General features: G+C 44.6%; 1 protein-coding gene across 1 annotated transcript in view; it reads left to right on the top strand.

Moving 5' to 3' along the window:
• LOC147701158 (uncharacterized) overlaps positions 1–26254 on the top strand; it is a 277400-nt gene that overhangs the window by 53592 nt on the left and 197554 nt on the right. The window contains exon 2 of the mRNA XM_086929919.1: positions 14024–14344. Within this exon, the coding sequence (XP_086786045.1) occupies positions 14024–14344 (321 nt within the window). The remainder of the gene's footprint in view (positions 1–14023; positions 14345–26254) is intronic.

Here is a 26254-nt window from a genome sequence, read left to right as displayed (position 1 = left end):
TACTATTCTTCACTCAATAGCACTTAGCAGAGAAAATGCAGAAACAGAACAGAAGACGGATAGCTGCATAAGTCGTGATTTTTAGAGGTCTAGGATCTCCTGTGCTACAGCAAATAGGTTAAGTCTGAGTGTTGCTTGTATGTGGATGAGCTGCCCTTCAGCGTTAAAGTTACCCTGCCATCTTCCACTCTGTCATCTGTGTGCCCTCTGGGCTGCTCAGTGCTCCTATTTATACCACATGGTCAAATGGTCTTAAGGATTGGGCATTTTAGCACCCGTTGTGCCTTGTACAGTAGTGGCTGGCAACATTTCAAAATGGTGTGACGAGTAAACGGCCTACGATGTCCTCCTTGGTCACTAGTCTGGGTCTATAACGAGTGAGGATTGTTGCTTCGAACAGCTACTGCACAAGTTAAAAGATTGAGCTTACCTAGGAAAGTTTGATGGCGACAGGCATGAGACCAAGGTGAAAGCACTGCAAGAACATGGTCAGGGAAATCAAGCAGCCCACCAGCAACCCGTCCATGCTCACCGGATTCTATTGCCTCAAGCATACAGAGCTGTGCCACCACAGGCTGCAATCAGTTAGTTGATTTTGTGTCTCGGTGCGTAGTAACGAGACCGACACAGGATTTCTTGCAAACACGTCTTTATTCTACCCTTTTCCTCCGCTACATACTAGCTTCCTGGCCCCTCCCTTCCCCTTCCTTCCATGCCTGGCCATGTTGCGTGCGACAGGTCAGGCATGACAACACTACATCTCCCCCCTCTTTAAATATTCAATGCCTACTTGCTCAGAGTTCTTCAAAAAGGCCGGTAGGTTCTCCTGATGGTCCTCTGTGGTCGGCGTTTAGGGGATCCCCTCTCGTGATTCTCTAGACTCGCTGTGGTTTCAGGTTCTTCTCGGTCTTCAGATTCTCGGATTGACTCATTTGTGCCGCATTCCGGTTCTTCTGTGTGGGTGTATGCTGCTAGATTGCATTTCTGTGACACATTTCGCTTGGTTCTCTTGGTCTCAGAGGCAGCTGTGATCATGGTTTCTTTCCCCCTTGTCACTTGTAGACGGTGGTCACAGTAGCGACTGTCAGTCTTGGCCCTTTGTTCTCGACTGACTAATACCCAATCTCCTTCTTGAATGTCAGACACCTTGGCGTGCCGAGGACTGTCTGCGTTCTCTTTAATTTTCACCTTCTTGACTCTGTCAAGACCACTAGTGTCTTGTGATCCGATTTCGGGGACCTGGAATGTAGGGCGGTGTCTGCGACTGGTATTCTGGTATGCAGAGTTCTTCCGAGCATCAGAGTGGCTGGACACTTGTTAGTAGTGCTGTGTGGCATGGTTCTGTATGCTCGTAGAACCTCATTGAGCACTGGTTGAATGTCGGGTTGGGTCATTTCGGCTTGTTGTATGGTTTTCTTTATGGTGGCCATGAATCTTTCGACCATCCCATTGGCTTGAGGCCATATGGGGGTGATCTTTCTGTGTCTGAAGTTCAGGTGTCTTGCAAACTCGTGCCCTTTGAATGGTGGGCCATTTTCCGTCTTCACTACTGTGGGGATTCCCCATGCAGCAAGTGCTTCGTCAATGACAGGTATGACAGTGGTGGCTCTTGTGGATGAGACTTGTTGTGCAATGGGGAATCTGGAGTACTCATCCATGATGACATAGATGTACTTCCCTGACTTCAATTGGCCAAAGAAGTCAATGGCCACTCGTTGCCATACACCGTCAGGGAGGCCAGACATTTGAAGTGGGGAGTGTGATTCTTCTTGCCCTGCTTGTTGGCATTGAGGGCAATCTTGGAGTGTGGTTTCTACCATTTGATCAAGGGACGGGAACCAGACCCGCTCCCTTAGTGCTTTGTTCGTTGCCACCACGCCTCTGTGTCCTTCATGCGCCAGATTTACAGTTCCTTGCCTTAGTTGTTGGGGAATGAAAATTCGCCGGTCTCTTAATAGCAGCCCGTTTGTGCTGACTGTGAGATCATCTTTGACATACCGAAACAACGCAAGTTCTTGCATGTTTACAGTCTTGTCACTTGAGGTCTCCTCCAGGTGTCTCCACGAGTTTGTGCGGACAAACTGTATTATGTTCTTGAGTATGGCATCCTTATCAGTGGCTTCTATGATAGCTTCTAGTGGGACTGCGGATGGCCTTGCTTGATCAATGACACAATGGAGGTATTCTTCTGCCAGTGAGCACCTTGTCCTTGTTGAAATCCTGGGGTGTCGCGATATGTAGTCTGCTGGGTTCTCTGCCTTCCGCAGTTTGTGAACAATGGTGTATGTATATTCTTGGAGGCGAATACCCCACAGTTCGATCCATGGTGGCATCTTTGCTCGAGGATTTCTGAAGATCAATATGAGGGCCTGATGGTCAATGATTAGCATGAAGTGCTTCCCAAAGATGAAGAGATGGAAGTGCTCACACGCCCACACAACTGCCAGACTCTTTTTCAGGCTGTGAGTAGGCTTTTTCTGTGTCGATGGGGCTGCGTCTAGCATATACTACAATGTGCCGCTGTTCTCCTTCATCGTGTTGGGCTAGGATGGCTCCCAGTCCTACAGGGCTTGCATCGACTGTGATTTATGTCTTCTTGCGGGGGTAAAATAAGCCAGATTGATTGCAGAACTCACTGCTGTTTTCATTTGACTGAATGCTTGCTCGCACTTGGTGGACCAATGAAAGATTTGGCCTTGTTTCCTGATCTCCTGCAGTGGGTAACAACTGATGGTGGTGTAGTTCTTGATGTACCGGGCACAGTAACTAGCCATACCCAGGAAGGATCGTATATCACTGACATCTCGGGGGCATGGCTTGTCGGATAGTGCTAATAATGTTTCGGGATCAGGTCGCATCCAATCACTGGAGAAGATGGGACCGTGGAATTTTAATGAAGACTTGTGAAACTCGCACTTGTCATGGTTGAGCGTGAGGTTGGCATTGAGAAGAGAATGATACACGATCAAGAACATTGTCGTTTTCCCCGCAATTTTCACTGAACACCAAACGTCGTCATTGTAGTTGAATGAGTTTGGAATGTGCTGGATGACTTGCCGCACCGCCTCTTTAAATATTTCCACGGCTGGGGAAATTCCGAAGTCGAGGCGGTTGTACCTGAACAGTCCTTGGTGTGTGCTGAAAGTAGTGATGTATCGGGACTTCTCGTGGAGCTCGAGTTGATGATACCCTTTGTTTAGGTCTAATTTTGAAAGTGCTTTTGCTCCGTTCAGGCAGGTGATGTGGGGTCCCAGATGCCTCTCACATTCAATGGCTGTGTTAGGAGATCGCACATCCACGAAGAGATGCACTTTGTTCTCTGCTCTCCGTTTGGGTACTACTACCACTGGTGATACCCACGAGGTGGGCCCGGTTGACCTCTCTATGATGTCTGCTCTCAGTAGATCTTGCAGCTCTTCATCCACCGCTTGCTGGAGGTGAAAGGGTACTTTCCGGTGATGTTGGGCCACAGGTATCACTTGTTCATTTATGTGCTGTCGCACTTTAACATGAACTAGCTTTCCTAGTCCAGAGAACAGTTCTGGGAACTTGCTCATGATATCAGGCGTGTCATCCACTTTGTATAGGATTCCTACTAGCTTCAGGCACTCCACTGTTGGTAGGCTGATGAGACAGTCAGCCGCTTCAGGGCCTTCTTTGACGTGTATTTGGGCATGAACTGTCCTTTCTTCATATGTCAGAGACGTAACTTAGACATCCAGGTGTAAACACACACAGCAGCCGGCTGTAGTTTGGGCTTCGGATTCATTCTCTTGTACTCATTTGTGCATATATAATTGAGTGACGCTCCAGTATCTAGAACAAACTTTGCAGGGTGGTTTCCCATTTGAATATGCAGACTGGGGTGCTTCTTTAATCGGTCAGGGCACGCTACCATGCACACATTCTCATCGCTGTTTTCGAAGTGGGGGTGAGGGCTGATAATTCAGCCGATAAGAGACGTGTGGCTGGGTGCTGGATCTTGATGAGCTGGTTGATCCGTCCCTTCTCTCTCGTTCTGCTCTTACGTGATGACGAGGTCCCGGGTTATGTTTGGTTGGCGCGGACTCCTTATGATAAGTCTGGCACACTGTTTCAAAGTGATTGTCTTCCCCACAGTGGTGGCATGGCCGGGCATGGGCTGGTGTGGGGGTAGTCACAACGATAGCACAGCAATGGTTGTTTTCGAGTGTTGCTGTTCTTGCTTCCGCCACAATCGTGGCTCATGGGTTTCAAGGGTTTCCTAGAATCCGACTGGCACCGTGGGTCTGCCTGAGGGTGCAATCGAAAAGCTTGCTCACGTTTCTCCGTCTTTCCTGCTTCCATCTTTTTTGCATGCTCAACAGCTTAGTCATATATGCGAGTGAGCTCTTCAATGTCGTCCAGGGAGTGGTGCTTCTTCAACAGGCGCCGTTACAGGGAGTCAGACTGGCACCATTCTATGATACGTAGCGAAGTGCATCTTCGGTAGTGAAATTATCAAATTCACAGTATCCGGCCAGGCGTTTTAGGTGTATAATGAAGTCACCCATCGCATCATCCTTTTTTTGAGACGCTAATATGAAGGTGTAGCGTTCAAAGACTAGATTTCGCTTGGGGAGGAATTTCCTGTTGAGTGCCTCCCTTATGTCTGCGCAGGAGGCAGATGCAGCCGATGGTAGTTCCTTGATGATTTGTCCTACGTCTTTGCCCACCAGATAACGCAGCGCAATAAGTTTTTGATTGGGGTCAGTTACCAGTGATCCTTTCACGAAATCCTCAAAGTCTTCCAGCCAACTTTGCCATCTAGGGCCCATGCTATTTCCAGATATTAGCATCAGGGGTTCTGGGGGGGTTCAGGCATGATACCCCCAGCAGCACTGAGCCTGGCTGTGCGACTGGCGCGGGACCTGAACAGTGTGAGAAGTGTGGCTCAGTGGTTAGAGAGGCAGACCCTGATGCAGAAGTCTGGCCCAGGACCAGGGTTCAATTCCCGCCTCGGCGGGTCTTGGCCTCAATTTCCTCAGACCTGTTAATTCTGGCCTCGGTGCCTATTCTAATCATGGGTCCCACTCTGCAACTCTGGGCAATAGCTTGCTTAACCCCTTCGCTGCTGATGACGAGCTCAGCTCGTCATCACCCACGGTGGTCGTGTGTGGATGACGAGCTGAGCTCGTCATCTAACGCAGCTTTTCGAAAAAAGCCGCACAGCGGAAAAATAACCGCTGCAGCGATGCGGTTAATCTCCACAATGGCCCCAACAACACTAGGATGCCTGGCTTCACCTTGGGGGTGCCCAGGAGTGGGCAATTCACAGGGAAAGGCCAGGAAGGGTTCCTCAGCGGTATTCGTACAAGTGCTGAGATGCCTCCGGGTAGTCGTGCGGTATACAAGTACCTCTACATTTACATTTACATTTACCTGGTTGCGCATTCTGGGATGAATCTGGGTGCGTAGACATAACAACGTTTAGGCGATCTTGTTCGCTCTTCTCGGTATGCACCCGTTACATCGCAACTTTTACAACGCATACTGTTACAACGCAGACCATTACAACACAGGATCCTTTACAACGCATGCCTTTACAACGCATGTCATTACATAGCAGATGCTATTACAACGCATGCCATTACAACGTAAATATAGGTAAGTATATCATTTTATTTAACCTTTTTTTTAACTACCAAAATATTAAAAATAAATTAAATAAATTAATAAAAGTAATTTTATATATAGTTTGGGTTTTGGGGTACAAGGGTATTTTAAGGGTTCAGGGCTGGGTTTGGGTTTTGGGGTACAGGGGTATTTTTAGGGTTCAGGGTTGGGATTGGGTTTTGGGTTACAGGGGTATTTTTAGGCTTCAGGGCTGGGTTTGGGTTTTGGGGTACAGGGGTATTTTTAGGGTTCAGGGTTGGGTTTGAGTTTTGGGATACAGGGGTATTTTTAGGGTTCAGGCTTGGGTTTGGGTTTTGGGGTACAGGGGTATTTTTAGGGTTCAGGGCTGGGTTTGGGTTTTGGGGTACTGGGGTATTTTTAGGGTTCAGGGTTGGGTTTGAGTTTTGGGATACAGGGGTATTTTTAGGGTTCAGGCTTGGGTTTGGGTTTTGGGGTACAGGGGTATTTTTAGGGTTCAGGGCTGGGTTTGGGTTTTGGGGTACTGGGGTATTTTTAGGGTTTTGTGGAACTAGGGTATTTTTAGGGTTCAGTTTTATAACAAATAATTTAAAATAAATAAAAAAAATGTTTTAAATAATTTTAATATTTATTAATAATAGTTCTTTATTAATAATAGTTCTTTTAAAAATACACTTAAAGTAATTTTTTACCCTACACTATCCAGCACTTACCCTACTATTACACTCCCCTGGCGTTAGATTTTTTATTTTTAAATTCCTAAACTATTTTTTAAATATATATATATATATATATATATATATATATATATATATATATATATGTACAAAATATTTATTTAAAAATAATGTAATTTATTAAATGAATTACATTTTAATTAATCACATTTTTTAATAAAATAATATACTTACCTATACTTACGTTGTAATGGCATGCGTTGTAATAGCATCTGCTATGTAATGACATGCGTTGTAAAGGCATCCGTTGTAAATGTATCTGCGTTGTAAAAATTGCGTTGTAACGGTGTGCGTTGTAAAAGTATGCGATGTAACGTCATACATCCGCTCTTCTCATCTTCGTAGCATGTTTGCGCAGTGCCTGGTAGTGTAGAGAGATAGCGAGCAGCAGTGGCACTCAGAAATACTGTCACACTCCTCCCCTGTAGTAGTAGTGGTGTTTTCTCCTGCTTCGCCTGACTTTAAAATGGCCGCCGGAATGGTGGCAGGGGCTTCCCAATGCTAAAGGCCTGACTTCAATATGGGCGCCGGTTGGGACTGGCTTGTGCAGGCTACAGGCATGTGGTGAGGAGACTTACCCCGACTCTGAGGTTCTGGGGTTAGCATACTCCTGGAATAGCTGATGGTGCAATAAGCAGCAAGATATGGCAGGTACTTGCTTTTTTGCGCGGTCTGCTGCACAGGGGGCGTTCGCGTCGTCGGTAGAGGCACTCGGCCTCGCTGCAGGTGGTGCGACGCTGAGTCTGGGCGCGTGCAGGCTGGGGGGTTCTTCCTGATCCCACCCTCGTCGCCAGTTTTGTGACTCGGTGCGTATTAACGAGACCAACACAGCAGCTCTTGCAAACACGTCCTCCGGTACATGCCAGCTTCCTGGCCTCTCCCTTCCGCTACCTTCCATGCCTGGCCCTGTCACGTGCGACAGGTCAGGCATGACGACACTACAGTGGGTGTTAAGTGGCATTAGTAAAACTGCTCCGTGCAGTTTATGGAATCAGGTGAGTGCTTAGATGCCATCTGTATTCTTAGCTCGCCTCCTCTCCAGTTTCCCTGCCTGTCAGTCACAGTGCTCAAAACAACAGTAGATCTTCCTGATCGCTCCTCTCCCTAAATGGAGCAGCTGCCACTGGCTTGTACTCATTTTGTGATGACTATCAGCCAAGTTATGCATCATTTTTGCCCTCCAAAACACACTATTACCACCAATGCCTTGTGATTCTTTTGGACCAATGTCTTTGTTTTGTAATATTGCACAGCTCTACAGCTAGTGGTAATCTTGAGTGTGGGGGGGACTTTGCTGAAACTGAGTGGGGCACCTACCTTGCAGTTCGGAGCTGCGACGTGGACCTGAGTACCCTGCCTGCTGCCTGTGTTGGTTTCTCCTCACTGCCCCGGCCCCTGACATCCCAGCAAGGCATGTGGAGACCAGGGAAACTACAGCCCCCAGAAGCCCGAGCGGCGGAAGCTGCCCACGCCCTCACCGTGCCCGGAGGCGCTTAAAAGTACAGCTGTGCCCCGGTGGAGCGGGGGACTTTGCTGAAACCTAGTGGGGCACCTACCTTGCAGCGCGAACCTGAGTACCCTGCCTGCTGCCTGTGTTGGTTTCTCCTCACTGCCCCGGCCCGTGACATCCTGGCAAGGTGTGTGGAGACCAGGGGAACTACAGCCCCCAGAAGCCCGAGCTGCGGAAGCCGCCCACGCCCTCACCGCGCCTGGAGGCACTTAAAAGTGCAGCTGTGCCCTGGTGGAGCGGGTGACTTTGCTGAAACCGAGTGGGGCACCTACCTTGCAGCTTGGAGCTGCGCCGTGGAGCTGAGTACCCTGCCTGCTGCCTGTGTTGGTTTCTCCTCACTGCCCCGGCCCGTTACATCCTGGCAAGGCATGTGGAGAACAGGGGAACTACAGCCCCCAAAAGCCCGAGCAGCGGAAGCCGCCCACGCCCTCACCGCGCCCGGAGGCGCTTAAAAGTGCAGCTGTGCCCCGGTGGACTTTGCTGAAACCGAGTGGGGCACCTACCTTGCAGCCTGGAGCTGCGCAGCGGACCTGAGTACCCTGCCTGCTGCCTGTGTTGGTTTCTCCTCACTGCCCCGGCCCGTGACATCCCGGCAAGGCGTGTGGAGACCAGGGGAACTACAGCCCCCAGAAGCCCGAGCAGCGGAAGCCGCCCACGCCGCGCCCGGAGGCGCTTAAAAGTGGAGATGTGCCCCCGTGTCGCGGGAACGCGTTGGCAGCGCCGGGAGAAGCCCGGGACAAGGGCGGGACAGTCTGTGGCAGTCCAGGGCAGGACAAGACTGGGCTGGGCCACAGATCTTGGTCTTCACCTTGAAGGACATCTATACTGGTTGATGTGATATATTTGACCATTTTATCATTACTTTGGACTCATAAGTCATCGGATTACGAACTGATATTAATATATTTAATGTTATCATCGTAGTCTGCAATTCAAGATAGCTTTAGCACTTTTTAATACATATATAAGGACCTGTCGCTAGGGATAACAATGTCAAAACAAAAGGCTGTAAAACCTCTACTAGTGTTCGCCACGCTAGATAACTACCTCGTAAAAGTGGTTAACAAAGCGAATAATGAGCGGAGATTATCACTAGGTCGGGGGAGTTCACTGGTTACATCCCCTGTATCGTCCATTCCACTGGCTGTAGTGGCATTAGATGATAGTTGTGGGCCTGGTAACCCTGATGCTTCATTAACGGAAGTGCCAGCTCAACCATTGCCCAATATGGATACACTGGATACATCTCATGATATCCCAGTGCTGCCTTCCCCTGCCCCTAGAGCAATGAGGGCGTGCAGGAAAGTACAAATTAAGCGTGGGGGAAATCGCAATAAGAAAAGTGTAGAAACACTACCCAAAAGTAACGAAGGAGACGAGGAGCTAACTGATAAGAATGGTATAGTTAAAATGAATCAGGAGCAATTTGATCTGCTTGTTAGCATTATAGATACGAAGATGGAGAAGATTATAAAACCCCTAGTTGCTAAACTTGATTTGCTTTCTGTTGAAGTGTCGAAACTAGGGGGTCTCTTGCATACCCATATAAATTCGGTTGGGAAGCTTAGGGTCACAGATAATGGTCCGGGAGTCAATAAAGACACTGCAAAGACACCCAAAGGGGGGGTTAAGCGTAATTGAAGCAGCTGCACCTGCCCCCCTCCAATAGTATGTCAAAAAACGCAGGTAATAGCAGCCCCAGCGAGCTTGGCAGGGCCGATAGAAGAAAAGAAAAGTCGCTTTATTAATCTCCCACCTGACTGTGCACCTTATGTGGTCGTTTTAACTAATGTACCATCTTTTGAATATCCGACTCAGTCTCAACAGGAATCACATGAATCCCTTAAAAACAAAACAGTCTCCTGGTTGCATAAGCAATGTGACTTTCCAATTACCTATTCTGACCAAATATTATCTACCAGAAGGGTAAATTGGATTGGTAATTCTAGAAAGAATTGTAGGGGTGACTGTGTAATTGTTAATTTTAGATACCCCCAACATGTTGGAACTGTCCTGTTAGGAGCAGCCTCCTTACCTCATGAAGAGTATGGTGTACGTGTCCGCCCACTTGGCTTTTTCTATAGCCACCTTATTAAAGCACCCCTGGAGAACAACAGATGTAGACCTTATATACCTATAAACCGCCCAGTTTTTGAGGTTCCTACTCAAAATCGATATCAAGCCCTAAGTTCTTTGGATTCGAACGATTGACTTACCCAGGGCTGTCGGTCTCCCCTGCACGAGATACCAAACAGTCAGGCGACCGAATCCTGTGACATCCTGGCAAGGTGTGTGGAGACCAGGGGAACTACAGCCCCCAGAAGCCCGAGCGGCGGAAGCCGCCCACGCCCTCACCGCGCCTGGAGGCGCTTAAAAGTACAGCTGTGCCCTGGTGGAGCGGGTGACTTTGCTGAAACCGAGTGGGGCACCTACCTTGCAGCTTGGAGCTGCGCCGTGGAGCTGAGTACCCTGCCTGCTGCCTGTGTTGACACTGACCCTGTACCAACTTTGAGGGCCGATCCAAATTTGATCAGTGTCAACGGGGATATATTAAAAGTAAACTCCAATGTTGGAGACGGCCTGAATGAAATCACTAACCCGGTTGGTAACAGTACAAGCGGTACTAAAGGTGTTACAATTGTTAGCTGGAATATTGCCGGGTGGAAATCCAAGGGGAATGTTTTAGGTTGGAAGAACTTTATTGACACCTATGACATTTTTTGTTTCCAGGAAACTTGGTGTAAGGAAGATGCTTATTATGATGGGTTCGTATCCTATAATCTGTTGGCGCAAGGTTCTACTTCAGGGAGAGCTAAAGGAGCCTTTTGATATTAATTTCTATTAAGCGGTCAATCATAGTAAAAAGGTATTTAACCGTGGGAGCGCATGTGCAGATTCTTTGGCTTCAGGAGGACCAGGGACGCAATATCCTATTAGTAAACTACTATAACAATGTTTTTGATAATTCTAGGACGCCAGTCGTAAATGACATGGCTAGCGTCATTGATAATTTGAACACAGAAACTAATATTATTTTTGATTTTATTTGGGTGGGTGATTTTAACATTTCGCTATGTGAATTGTCTAGCCAAAAAGTTTGTGGAGTTATAAATAATGCTGGTTCCAATGATCTGCACTTTAAACATAACAACTATGGAGAATTATTACATACATTTATGGGTTGCCACGATCTGGTAATTTTGGAATTCTACAAAGATGAAAATGGTCAGACCATCCCTACTTTCAAGAACCGGCAGACCAGCTCAGTCATTGACCATGTGATTGTTTCTTCCAATATTATCTCCTATCTCGCTTTCCCCAGGATAGAAGTCACCGCTTTAAGTGACCATAATTGTATCATTTTAGAATATACCTTCTGGGGTGCTAGCCGGGTTGGAGTAGGAACAATAGTTTCCAATGTGGAACCACACAGACGGTGTAAGACTAAGATGGATAGGGGAGAAAACTGATGAATTATTACATTCTATTGTTAAAGAATGCCTGATAGATATCACCCTTATCCTTGATAATAGTACTGACTTTGAACGGGTTTTATCTGTTTTTAACGGTATTAACAAATCTATTGATGCCAGGTTCACTAGAACTAAGAGTGCACAGCGTAGAAATGGATCGGGTTGGTTCGATCACACATGTACTACTCTTTTAACAGAGTTAAAATATGCCCGCGCCAAAAAGCCCAGGGACACTAATCTAATATCTGCACTAAGACTAGAGTACAAGCAAGCTCTGAAACGGAGGAAGGGTGATTTGCAGCAGCAGGCTTGGGACTCTCTCAACCAAGCCGCTGAGCTCTCTAACAATACATTATTTTTGCCTACTATAAACTCACCCTTCCTCAAAGAGGAAAATATTCCAGAGTTAACCTCTAATGTCCCTAGTGAGGGATGGGTCTCACACTTTTCTAACATGTTTAACTCTGATAGTTGTGTTGATACCTTGCCCAGGAGGTGGGCTGTTCGCCCATTGGATATTACTGTCAGCGAGGTTGAGCTTGGCATATGTTCCAGTAAGTTGGGAAAAGCCGAGGGACCTGATGGGGTACCTATCGATGTTTATAAAGCAGCCCCAGAGATGTGGAGCCCTCTTCTGACTAGTGTATTCAATGCAGCAGTATGCACTGATGCCCCTGAAACCTGGGGAAAGTCGATTATAATCCCGATATCCAAGAAGGGCAGCAGGTCTGATGCTAAAAATTATCGTCCCATCTCCATCTTAGGCTCCTCAGTTAAGATCATGAGTAGAGTCATGTTGGCCAGACTAGAAGAGTGGGTGGAAAAAGAGGACATTTTGGCCACCAGCCAGTACGGTTTCAGGAAGGGTCGGGTACACTCGATCGGTGTATAAATCTTGATTTATTGATTGGCAAATACACTGAAGCTAAACACGGCTCTTTACATCTCTGCTTTGCAGATTTAAGTAGTGCCTTTGATATGGTTGACCATACCTTATTATGGCCAACCCTGTTACAGCTAGGAGCACCAGAGGGTATATTTTTTTCCTTGCCAGGCTGTACGAAAAGTTACGAACATGTGTGCGCTACGGCACTAAAGGCGAATGTACCCCTAAATTCAGTGTCAAACGAGGGATTCAACATGGTTGTGTACTGGCCCCCCTACTTTTTATATTATTTATTAATGAAATTGACGCAATTTTAAAAAATGTAACTGCTGATGCCCCCATGATCAAAGGTGTTTCTGTACCGGTGTTGTTATATGCTGATGACGCCGTACTGCTTTCCAGGACTCCCCTTGGTCTTCAGCGTTTGATCGACAGATTTTCTACCTTCATTAAGGATAGAAAACTGATCATCAATAAGGGGAAAACGCACACCATGACTTGTGGTTTAAAAAGCAAATTTTCTAATGCCTTTTTTATTGACTGCGAAAAGGTTCAACAAGTGGATACATTTTGTTATCTTGGGATTACCTTCTCTAATGACAGAAAATGGAACAGTGAGTTTAACAACATCCGTAACAAAATGTCTAAAAATGCCCATGGGGTTTTCAGATTTGCTGCAAAGGTTGGGGACAGACGTACTAGAGATATGCTCCAGATTTACCAAGCAAGATGTGGTACAACGGCATTATATGGAGCAGGTGTTTGGGGCCATAGCTGTGACTAAACCCTGCAGTTGGAGGAAAATTTGTTTTTAAAGAAGCTCTTATGTTTGCTGATTGATTGATTCACCGGGAATTGGATATTAATTTCCTAATCGATCTGTTATCCTTAAGGCCACTTATGATATGGCGTTCCATTTGGCTTCAGGATGAAAAGTTCTTCAACAGATCTATAATTGAGGATTATATATCCATGGATAAATATCTAAAAATTCCTTGGTTTAAATACGTTGTATATTGCTTCTCCAAAATATTTAATTTAAACGTTCTGATTGACCCAGGTGCCGCATCACTGATACCTAAATCAGAGATGAAAGTTCAATTTTTAGCCTTCAGAGTAAGGAAGCGGGCATTAGCTAACGGACCTCTGTCCACTGTCATGTTTTACAGTAGATATAACATCATTGAAGGTTTCCCCTTTTATCTAGTTATGGTGACTAGGCCATCCCATAAGTTTGTGCTAACTAGACTGAGATTCGGCGTAGCACACCACTTAGTGGCCTTACCGAATCTTAAAAAACACTCGATAGGTCCGTGCCTATGTGATGGCGTATCCAAACAGAGCACTCTGCACTTTTTAATTTTCTGCAAACTGTACATGAATTTTCGTATTGCCTATTTGGAACCTATGTTTGTTAAATATGGTGTACGTACAGTTAACCAGGCATTGACTTTAATAATCAATTTGGAATTTGCCGATATCTGTTTTTATATTGCTACCGTTTTAAACAAAGCTATGAACGCCTGGAAAAGCATGTCATTTTAAGAATTATATCTATATTTCCTTCATCTGTATTTTTTAAAATTGTTATTTCATGTGTTTTATTTTGTGCTTTTATGGTCATTTTATATGTGCCGAATAAAGCTTCATGAATTGAATTGAATTGAATTGAATTGGGTGTTCACAGTGCAGATTCTTGTTATGCTGCCTAGATTGTTTTTGAACTCCAATTCCAAAAAGGCGATTACTGACATCAGTGCCTCCATTCAATCTTGTGTGGATTTTTCTCTGTCTCCTAATACAGGTCAAGCTTTTGGTGCTCTTAACCTGTCTGCCAACACCACCGTTAACGCTCTGGTGGGGAACAATATATCGATGACCATCAAGTACACACAGACTACTCCCAGTCTCATCATCATCTGGACGAATTCTTCGTTTGGGTTTGCCACCATTGTCGACGGCACTATAAAAATCGATAAAGAATACCAAGACAGGGTGGTGGCCTTCTCCAATGGGTCCATTTTGATTACAAAGGCGATGCTGTCGTACTCAGGCAACTACACTGTGCGCTTAGTACCAATAGGTGATACCGAAATGACTGCAGTTTTCCAAGTTACTGTTTACGGTAAGTTCATAATATGACCTGCTCTTACATTACCCAGATCTTCATCTGAACAGGCACTCACAAAAAAGATGTTTCCACTCAGATCTAGTCCAGCATGGTTCTCATTCAATCTCAAAGTGCCCAACATTTAAAATGAAAACTTTCTTTATTGTATTATAAAATGATCAGGCGCGTCCGGCACAGGTAAGAGTGATGGGGCGGTGTGGGGCATGGAGGGGTGGGGGAAGTTGTAAAACGACAGAAAAGGTAAAGTGAAAAAAATAACACCACTTATCTTGCGCTTGCCACAACGCCAAATCGGCAATGCAGTGAGTGCAAGGTAAGTGTTTTTAAAAAAAAAATTTAATTGTACCTATCTCGTCGTCTGTCGACTTCCCCTCCACCTTGCCCACTGCACCACCCCACCGCCCCACTACCACACTGCGGAGAAGTGTGGCTCAATGGTTAAAGCGGCAGACCCTGATGCAGAGGTCTGGCCTGGGACCAGGGTTCAATTCCCACCTCGGAGGGTCTTTGGCTCAATTTCCTCGGACCTGATAATTCTTGCCTCTGTGCCTATTCTAATCATGGGTCCCACTCTGCAACTCTGGGCAATAGCTTGCTTAATTTCCACAACGGCCCCAACAGTGCTGGGATGCCTGGCTTCACCTTGGGGGTGCCCAGGAGTGGACATTTCACAGGGAAAAGCCAGGAAGGGTTCCACAGCGGTATGAGTACAGTGCCAGGACGCCCTTTTGCTGGGGCAGCAGTGCGCTTTACAAGTACAAATTCATTTCATTTCATTTCATTTCTTTTATGTGCTTGCCGCATCTGAAAAAGATCCATATCTACTCCCAATCTAAAAATAAATTGTGTATTGCTTCAGCATGATGGATACATGAGTCTCCAAAATTTAGCCATAAAGGACTTGTAAAGTGTGTTAAAATTCCTAATAAATGATCCACCAATACTGTAAAATTGTCACACTTTACATGCTGCAATGAATCTAGTTCCACGAATTCTCGAAAACCGACTCTAAAAACACTCGAAATGTAGCTCAATATGCTCTAAATATGTCATATCTTCATCTCCCTGACTCCATGGCATCAATGTCCATCCATTGCCTCACCAACTTAAGTATCTGGGCTCTTCCCTGAGGTACCAACTGTAGTGCTTCTCATACTAGCTGGCAGTACCACTAACTTGGATGACTAAAGAAGGTAAGTCGCTGTATGCTGGATCACTTAACACTCGACCCAAGGACAAGCAGGTGACCAGCTGGAATGTCCATTGCCTCACTAGACTCCATCAGAGCACCCTTCCATCAGCTTTGACCTTTTTAGAACACCTAGGTCCTGATTTCAAGTTCATTGGAATCCAGTTGCTTGTTTATTACACCAGATTAAAAAACTATAACCTTGAGTATATTGTTTATAGGGTGCAATAAACAGCACCTATTACAAGCTTCTGGGGAATAACGAGAACAATTTGGTGTTTACCGCGCCAAAACGGTAGAAGATATGGTAAATACCTATCACTATTTCCATGTTAAATTCAGTCCGGTGTGACCTGCCGAAATGCAACAAAGGGTGAGCTATTTAACACACCTGGTAATTACTGAATGCGGCAAACACCACCCAACAGAAGTTTAAGCATTGCTATAAAACATCAACCCACTTGTAATTAGAGCCATAACACAATTGCCCCAAACATATTCGATTTATAAAATTGAAAGGATATAAAAATCTATTCTAGTGGTTATTGGCGACTCATGGCACAATGCACACAACTGTCACTCAAAACACATTTGCTTACATCTCTGTGATGTAGCACAAATAGAAACAGCATTTGTACACTCTCTGTAACAATTCTACTGTGAACAGATCTGTCTATGTCTCTTCTGCCATGTACCTTGCTCCACAGCATGAAATTATTGTATTTCCTGATATTATTGTGAATTTTAAAGATGAGGAGTAGTGTAAGGGCTAAAGTATTTCCCACCATTTGTGTAATTCGGAACTTTTAGGTCTCAGCTATAGATATCATTAGCTCTCTGTAGGTCGACCTATTACTTGCAATGCACTATGTAAACTTATGAGCTTAGACCTTTAGTGATTGATTCTGTTTTGGCCCCAAAAATGTGCACACATTGCATTGCCTTTAATGTCAAAGTGTGCACGTTTGGCGATTCCCTTGCGGGAGCGAGCATTGAAACCATATGGTTCCTGCTTGCACTCGCAAGGGAAACAGGCGCAGGCTTCCTCCTCTCTCCCCTCCCCCTGCTGCCAGGGCGAGGCGCACGCTTGTCTTTTTTGGATCCATTTCACAGAGAAGCAACTAAATAAAAGAAGGAAGGAAAGGTTGTGAACCATTTCTTCAAGTCACAGTTTTCAGTAAGTAAGGAGCAAGACAGAAAGAGAGGAATAGTAGGAAGAGATAGGGGTGGGGGCAACGGCCAGCACAGAAAAGAAGAAGACATTGTCCATGTCTTCTCTGGGCAGTAAGGAACATACAGAGTCCTTTTCCTTCTCTGCCCATCCCCGAACATCCACAAAAGCAAGCAGAGCCTTTTCTGAAGGCCTTTGCTATTTCTGCTGTCTTGGGCATGCCCCTACTTCTTTTATTGAAAATATTCCGTTCCCCTACTTTTTCTTTTCAAAACTGTGTCCCAGGATGGCAGAAATAGCAAAGGCATTCAGATAATGCTCGGCTTGCTTTCATGGATGATCGGGGACGGGCGGGACTGGCAGAGAAGGAAAAGGACTCTGTCTCTTCCTTACTGCCCAGCAAAGACACAGACAATGTCGTCTTCTTCTCTGTGCTGGCAGCTGCCCCCCCCTTCCTATTATTCCCTTTCTTTCTGTCTTGCTCCTCACTTACTGAAAACCATGACTTGAAGAAACGGTTCACAACCTCTCTTTCCTTCTTTCATTTAGTTGCTTCCCTGTGAAATGGATCCAAAAAAGAAAAACACTCTTGCGGGAAATGCCCCTTTTCTGACATTTTTCTATTTCAAAGTGCAGCCTCGGGATGGAGAGAAATAAAAGGTTTTAAATATGAAAAATAAACACATAACTAAATAAAGCAAGCCAGAGTGTTGGTTGCAAGGTGGCCAGATTGATTTTATTCACATCCAAACACATCAGCCTAACTTTACAGACTTTGCAGTGAAGCACTACTTTTGCTTTCTCCTCTTTCTTTGAACAGCATTGTTGTCCCCAGGTGGGGAAGTGCACCATTCTTGGATGTATTACAATACCTGGTTCATGGGTGAATTAGAAAAAAAAATGTGTGCCATGGATCTGTGTTTATGGATGTGGTCTTTTTAAACTATACTGCTTACGTTTTGTATGGATATAAGCAATGGACTTTGAAACGGTTCCCTTCAGGGCCCTGTGGTCATGTCCTTAACTTTTCAGGTAAAACCACTGATTTCTGAATAGTGAGTGAGAGATTGTTAAGGTAACCATGTTGTTTCTGCTACATTTCACACGCTTTACTTACTCTTGTATTGTAGTTCCGTAGTTTGTGGGTGAGGTTCGGTGGTTCCGAACCCGTTCAATTAAGGTCATCGGAAATAGACGATTTTGGTGTCAGCAGACCGCAAATCACGAGTGTAATGCGTACGAGTGTTTTCGTCATAACCGATCAATGAGAACACTACGTATTTAGGGATTTCGTTTGAACCTTCGGGTTCTATTTTGTGTACGGCAGCCATTTTGTGTTTTTGCCCTCACATAGGCCGATGACTGCGGCCGAACGAGTCTTTGAGACACGTACACCTTAGCTGACTTCTGAATGACATGGCCGAACTGACTCCCTTGCCCGAGGCTAACCTCGCTGAACCAGTTCCTTGTTAAGCAGCTGGCCAGATAAAGATCAAAGAGCAGGACACGCCAGAGTTTATGGTACACTGCACCCACCTTTCTATCTTGCTTCCAATCTATTTCTGTTCCTTCCTTTACGACATAATCACTGATTTGGGTTGAGGGTTTTATGATGGGTTTGACCGGCCTGAGCAAACAAGAATACTGGAATGTGCTTGGTCATTTCTGGTGGGTTGGACAACGGAAAGTGGGATTGTCGTCATACGTTACTTTCAAAATGCCACATTTCTATTGGTCAGTTTGTAAGAACCCAATGCTAATTTTGAATGTTGCCTGAGGCTTGATTTTTAAACAACCAAAGGCGTCAGGTCCGTAACGGGACTGAGGGGGGGCTGGACTATAATACTATGAAAAACACAGAAAAACACAGAGCAATACACATTAACACATCAGTTCATAAATGTTTACAAATTAATTCCTGTTTCATGACAACCAAAGCTAAATGAAAGACAAGAGCACAAACTGTGTTTTCTTTTTTGACAGAGACACTTAATGATACGATTGGCTCTTGTAGAATGCCATGTTTTTCTGTGTTGTATTGATTTCTTTCTTTGGAATTTTGTATGAGTTGTTCAGTTATTGTGATGATTGTTAAAGTGTATCTATTTCTGTCGCTAAAAGAAACTTCATAAAAAACAAAAATATGATCGATGGGTATAAATAAAACTACCTCTTCAGGTGTTATTGATTTACACTTAATTTCTTTCAAATAATTTGCAAATAACTACTATTTCAAGAATTGAGGGTTGGGCACTTCTCATTTTTTTTCTGAGGCTTGATTTTTGGCATAAAAGACCATGCTCCGCTCATTGAATTTGTGCAGTCTCTAGCGAACCACCCGTGTTGTGCTTCGTAGATCTCTGTTCCTGGTTGCAGCCAATAAACTTTGGTCTTTGACGTCATCAAGAAGTGTCCCATGTCTCTGCTTGCCAAGGCAGGGGAACTCGAAGGCATCGGGCGTTTTACCTGACGCCGCTGGGTTCTAAAACCTGGTCCTTCAGTATTCCCTTTGAGTGTTTGCTTTTACCTTTTTCTTTATTTTTTGGGCTGCATATTAGTCTTATCAAGTGAATAATTTGAATTGAGCCACATCCAAGTGTTTATAGCGGGGCACAATTAGGTTGTAGTTGAAGGCAGTGCAAGTTTCTCTCAGTGGGGCAGTATGGTGTTCAGTGGGGGATAGGATGTGGCACTATGGCCAGAGCTGTCGAATTTGGTACTGTGGAACCGGGTTCAGCCTTCATGACCAGTCCAGCAGCAAACTCTATTGGCCTTAGAAGGCTCCACTAGACCTTAGAATGCCTGGTGTCTTAGCACAGGCAGGTGTACCCTAGCGGTGTCAATTGTGGGTTAACCTTGAAGGCCTGTCCACCACAATCCAGACTGAAGTTCATCTCCATTTTTGTGGGTAGGCCTACGAAGCAGCACAGCCTAGAGCAACAATGATCCAGTCACTGTGACTCTGTCACTGAGGTCACATGAACCTTGAGCAGGTTAGGGTGGTGCGAGTGGTGTGACCGCACTGAGTACCTATTTCGGGTGGGTGCATAGTGTTTGCAAGTGTATTATGGTTTAAAAAAAACTTCTGCCTCCTTCCTGGCCTCAAGAAATTTTCAACAACAATAAAAATGTAATGATAACTTCGGTGATTAATATTCTTCCTAGAGAGAGATCAGAGTTTTGTCTAGGAGAAGGGTTGACCCCTGGAAAGGTAGCACAGAAGGTTAATGTGCCTGCTTCAAAGAACATGTACCATGCAGATCACAAAGTGCTCATAATGTTAACTAGGTTAGTAGGTTACTGATTTTGTCAGAGAGATCCTTTTGTTACTTGCAGTTTATAAGTTTAAATCCTAACATAGAACAGTGAGCTATTAAACTATGTTGCCTACTAGTATGGTTGTCATGTGGCGTATACACCGTGTAGTCCTTTGTCTTTTGTAACATTTCCTATACAGTGATTTACACACATATAAATGATTAGCTCTGTGTAGTCGGTGTGATGTCAAGTGCTCTGACATCATACACTGGTATGATTGACGCTGTAAATCAAATTAAATGCATCTGAGAAAGAGTGTGGTTATGGAAACTTGAGGGGGGCTGTTAAAGGGTGGTAGTGAGGAAGTCCGAGGCATAGGTGATCATTGGGGGCACCAACAAACATTGTTGCACAGGGCGCCACCAGCACTAAAGCCGGCCCTGCCACAGAGGCCAGTCCGCCTCACCCATTGGTACCTCCATTGGCCTTGTTTCAGCAGTGGTAGCTGCAACTCACCAAGGATCGGCAATGCAGGATTTGAACGCACACAAAAACTAAGTTTACAAACATCACAGTCTCTCTGCTTCATGCACAATCACTTTTAACATGTGCTACCTGCTCTGGAGCCACTGGAATTATGCAGCAATGGGGGCGAAATGATGCTGCAGTGTTGACGAAATTATGCAACAAAAAAAGACCACGGCGGAGTGCAATATATTTTCTGATACTTTATTATTTAGACATTTTTACACATGTTAAGTCTGCAAAGATTCTGCCTCATTAGTATCAGTATAACATACAAATTCAGCAGTGAGAAAGGTGATCAGGAGAAAAGGGCCATCCACTTTGCAGCAACTCAAGTCACATTTTTTAGTAACTTTTTATCTGTTTGAGCTACAAAAATGATTAGTTAAATATGTAAGATTATACAGGGGATGATGTATTATGTGGCAAATATGGCAGAGCCATAATTATATATAACACATTTGCAAAGTAGTATATTTTGCCATTCATGTTTGAACTGCTCTTGTGGAAGAAGGGAGGAGAAGTGCTAATGATAGGAACTGCATGGCTTGGAGACAAATGGCTTGTGATACCACTTTAAGCGTATTTGGGACATTGTGTGATTGGAAATATATCCCTCTTTGTGAATGTATTTAAATGCCAATAACTCCTATTAAACCTTAAATAATCAAGTGTATCCATTGATTGAATTAAATAACACAATAAGCTGTAACTGGTCGGTGAAATGTCAAACAAATACTATAAATTGGCATGTTTGGCACATTCTGGCCACACCTCTGACTCCGCCCACTGATCCAGTCTTTGGGTTATCCCCACCCTCGGAGTCTTCACCCACAGTTCCTCTACTTCTTTCCCCCCACTTTTATACCGCCACTTCGACCCCTGGCTTTGAGTCGTTTAATGTTAAAGGCAAGCGTTATGCCTGAATCCTCTTAAGACGTCAGGAGGCTTCTGCTGAGAAGCAGCATCCAATCCAATACATGCACCTGGGCTCAGGTCCAACTGTGAACCCCGGGGGCAAGATGCTGCCTTTGTCACTGATTTTCCATCGATTGAAAGAAGGCTAGGGAGTCTGCTTCGTTGTTTTAATTAAACCGCTTTCGGTGGAGTCGACAGACGGTTGGGCCGGGGGTCCCAAAGCTCCTAAGTTCCACCAAGACCCTTTTAAAGGTACTAGGGTGAGGATTAGGGTCAGGACATTTTCGTTTATGGAGCAAATTTACCCCAATCAAGGGTGGAAGGAGGGGTGCGAAATGGCATCCCTGTTGGCAACCCAGCGGTTCAATCTTGAGACAACTTCCATCGGGTCAAACTCAGTGGAAACCAGGATATTTTCCCCCAAGCGAGGAATCCATTGATTAAATGAGGCCCGGAGGGTTTGTGTCCTCTTACTATTACTGAGGGGTGGAGTCAGGCAAAAACTGATCCGCAAACGTCACAGCGCAAGCCTAGAAAGGCTCCTGTGTCTCACCTCCTCAGGAGCCCGTAGATCAGTCTTATGATTGGTGCCATGCCTTGTTGGGGTCAGGCAGTCACATATGCGGTGCTCTCCAGCCTCCGTGGGTGGCTTCAGTCCCACCCCCAGCACCTCGACCGCGGCGATCATCGACGGGTCACAGATATCGTCCAAGTCATCTCTTTGTTGAGGCTGCTATTAATTCGGATGGGTAGTCCCAGTCGTCGGAGCCGCCCTCAATGCCCCTGCCGCTAGTCCTCTGGGTTTTGACACATTTTGGGTCTCCTACATGCCTGCATGTGACAGATAAGTGCAGTGGAGAGCGGAGCCTGAGAGGATTGCGTCCACATGCCCATGACAGTGGGCCACGCCACAAGCCTGCTTTTTCATGCTCTCAGAACTGGTGCACAATGTTCAGCAACAGTACCAGATTCCTTGTATGTGTGTGAATTGAGCATTAGCATTAGTAAGCAAACAGCTTTTAATGTACATCACGACAATTCCTGAATATCCTTCTTACGTATTTCTATATATTTACGTTTATATGTATGTCTGTACATCTTCACAGGTATCGCATTACAGGTTAGAATAAAAACATACTTAACGATTAACCCAGTGCTTCAGTTATAAAAATGTCAACATGCATGAGCCAATTGATGTTGCTCCTTTCTCCCTTAAGCATTTAAATAAAGTTCTACATGTACATGGTAAAAGTTAGACTTCTTGGCTATATCGCTGTTTGCTTGTTAGGCTCAGAGCGGAAATAATATTCATTCACCTTTTATTTGACCAGAGAAAGTTCCTATGTAAGGCATTTATCCACCTTTGACACACAGCTTGCCAAAACAATGTACCTGCAGGAGTGGGTTTCAAATAATTCAGTAAATTGAATATAGGCTGGGATTTCCTCTAATCAATAGGGAAGGTAATTTCATTGCAAAACGAATGCAAACAATGTGTTTGCAGTGTATGATTTTGCTTGCTGGCGTTACATTAACCTCATCGCTGCTGCGGCGATTTTTGCGCTGTGCGGCAATTTGCGAAAAGCCGCGTTACATGACGAGCTCAGCTCGTCATCAGCACACGCCACCCGTGGCTGATGACGAGCTCAGCTCATCATCAGCAGCGAAGGGGTTAAACAATCCTATGTAACTACCAGCCTCCCACATATAAACTTTGATCCCTTGTTTTCAAGCTACCTTTATTGAGGACTGAAGGCTCAAGATTGGAATCGCTCTAAATTGAACGACGTTGTTTCCTGTATTAAAAATAGGAATGACTCAAAATTCTGATGTCGTTTTCAGACAGAAGTTCGTTTGAGGACACATTTGTTTTCTATGTGTAAATTGATACAAGAAAGCACATCATCTGAGCGTAGTATTTTGGCAAATTAACTAGAAATGCTCAATCCATTTTGAAGTTGCAGCCACTGAACTTCAGCAGTGCATTCCTTGCATTCTGTACTATATTATCAAAGACATAAAGATGGATATTTGTTAACACAAGAAAGACTTTGTAGCTTTTATAATAGAAGTATTTGGTCAGTACTAGCATTTCATAATGTGTAGGCGCTTCTTTGGACAATTGTGAAGGTTAAGTGATTGGTTGTGCAAATGATTTTCTCTACTCTCACTTTCTCCATTGTTTAACAACAGTTGTAGGCAGAAATGTTAGCCACAACCCCTAGTATCCGCAATTTGCTGGAAAAGACAATCACCCCAGAAGGCAGATGCATTTGATTGGAAAATCCAGAGCATACTTGATTCTGTGATTCATTTACCTCATTGTTATATGGTCTATGTGACTTGAATGGTGTTCCTTCACTTTTCGCAAATTCCCTAAACAACATTGGTCTCCTTGCAGGTGCCCTAGTGCAGTGGCGGCTGGGGATCTTTGAAAGGGGTAAGGTGCAATGCTTGCACTGCACCGAGTTGCAGAGAGTAAGTGAAGTGAAGAACCTGGGATTAAATAGTGCATTTTAGAGCTAAAGGCCACATACATTTGCTAAACAAACAAGCATTGGCATAGCCATTAGGTCTTGCCAATGCTTGTCTCCTTTCCCTTTGCACACTCCCTCCATTCTCCTGCTCTTCAATACTCCATTGCGTTCTACCCATACTGCTCCATAAACGGCTCCTCATCATTTTATTTATTGTATTTGTTTTTTACAAGGGTTAAAAGCTGCAAAGAGCTATTGGGCTGCTCAATTCCAATTTTTGTGTTTTGTGCACACTTTTATTTATAGTATCTTTTCATTTCAATTTATCATTTGCTTTTTTATTTTTTTATAACAGTAAATTAAGAATTGAAGTTCGAGTCATGTTATATAAGTGTAATTTGACGGCCATCTTGGTATGGGTTTCCTTTAACAGGGGACCGAATGCAAGATTGCCAAATATGTGGGTGCATGCGCTGATGCATGTGTGCAATTGGCATAAAGCAGTGGTGAAGCCAATAGAATCCTTTTGCAGCTTATCCTTGACGTCCTCCTCTTGTTCACTTTGATTTTCATATTGAAGATGTCGCTCATTTATTTATTGATTTTTGAAATTTGTAAAGCGCACAAATGCCCTGGGGCGTCTCGGCGCTGCGGACAACGGACAGAGTCAATGAGTGAATTATTGGTTAAACAACCAGGTCTTTATCATCTTTCTAAAGACTAACAGTGAATGACATGACCTGACCTCAAACGGGAGGGAGTTCCAGAGTTTTGCCACCGTAACAACAAAACGCCTGTCGCCCCAGGAGACGGTTTTTGTACATGGCACAGTAAGGTGAAATGCATTAGATGATCAAAGTGTTGGGAATGTAGGTAGCTAAATCATTTATTAGAAACTGGGGACCTGTCGTGCGGGAGGCTTTATAAGCAATGCGCAATGCCTTAAATTTTATTCGGTTCCTCACTGACCACCAGTGGTACCCTTTAATAACATGTGATATTGATTTAAACTTGGGAGTTCCTGACAGCATTCTGGCGGCCGTATTCTGTACGGTTTGCAGATTTTGTATAACCCTGCTTTGTGCATTATCAAACAGCCCATTGCAGTAGTCTAAAGATGACATCACCAGTGTGCTGACCAAAGTTTTTCCCGAGTTCAAATGGAGAAAAGGGAGAATCTTCTTGATCATTCGGAGTTTATGGAAAGCTGCCGAAACCACCGAATTCAAAACAACAGACTGTGCCCTCTCACTCAATCACTTCAGATTGGGGACCAAATGAACATAGACGTTAAATTTGGTCCGGTATATTTATTTATACCTTTTCTTTAAATGATTATTTCAAAAACTATTTTGTTTGGCAGAAAGAGAATACAACATACAAAATTATTGACAATTAACACTGACCTAAATTGACACAATGACACTTACAAGCCACCGAATTGGCATGGGGTGCAAAGGTCAGTCTATCGTCGAATAAGATGCCTAAGTTCCTGACCTTAGTGATTGGATTTGGTGGAGAGCCTAAGGCAAGTGACCACCAGGAGCTGGACCACAAAGGGGATAGCTTACCAAAGATAATAACCTCAGTTTTATCGGAGTTCAGTTTTAGACAATTGCTGGCTACTGATGGCCAGCATGCCCTTTTGGAAGCTAGCTGCTACCCTTTCTCCATTGTTGTTGATTGCGAGGACTAGCTGGGTATCGTCCACGTAAGATGTAAGGCCCATCCTTTTTGCCTTGGTGACTCTGGCTAAGTCCGACACGTAGATGTTAAAAAGTGTCAGGCTTAGGGATGAACCATGCGGAATTCCACATGGTAGTGTCAGTTGGGCTGAATGGAAGGGACCCAAAGTCACTGCCTGAGTTCCATTTGTGAGAAAGGATGATAGTAGTCCTTTTGCCTTATCATGATTACCCATTGCAGTGACACTGTTGATCAAAATGGTATGATCAACCGTGTCAAAGGCTGCTGAAAGGCCTAGCAATATAAGCACAGCTGTGCCTCCCTGGTCCAGAATTGTTCTTATGTCTTCTGAGGCCTTGATTAATGCTGTTTCTGTACCATGGGCTTTTCGAAAACCAAATTGGGTTTCATCTAACAAATGGTGATCTTCTATGTATTTAGAAAGTTGTTGATTCATCACCTTTTCAACCACGATGGCCGGGAAAGGTAAACTAGCTATAGGCCTATAATTCTTGGTATTCTCTGGATCCAAGTGGGATTTTTTTAATAGTGGCTTAAGTATAGATTTCTTCCATGAGATAGGGTATATCCCTGAGTTAAACATTGCATTGCAGATATTTGCTAATCATGTGGTTATCCATTCGGTAACAGGTGCAAGAACGGATGGTGGACAGGGATCA

The sequence above is a fragment of the Lissotriton vulgaris genome, chromosome 7 (genome assembly GCF_964263255.1).
Source record: "Lissotriton vulgaris chromosome 7, aLisVul1.2, whole genome shotgun sequence".
Lineage (NCBI taxonomy): Eukaryota > Metazoa > Chordata > Amphibia > Caudata > Salamandridae > Lissotriton > Lissotriton vulgaris.
This window is presented reverse-complemented; position numbering and strand designations above follow the sequence as displayed.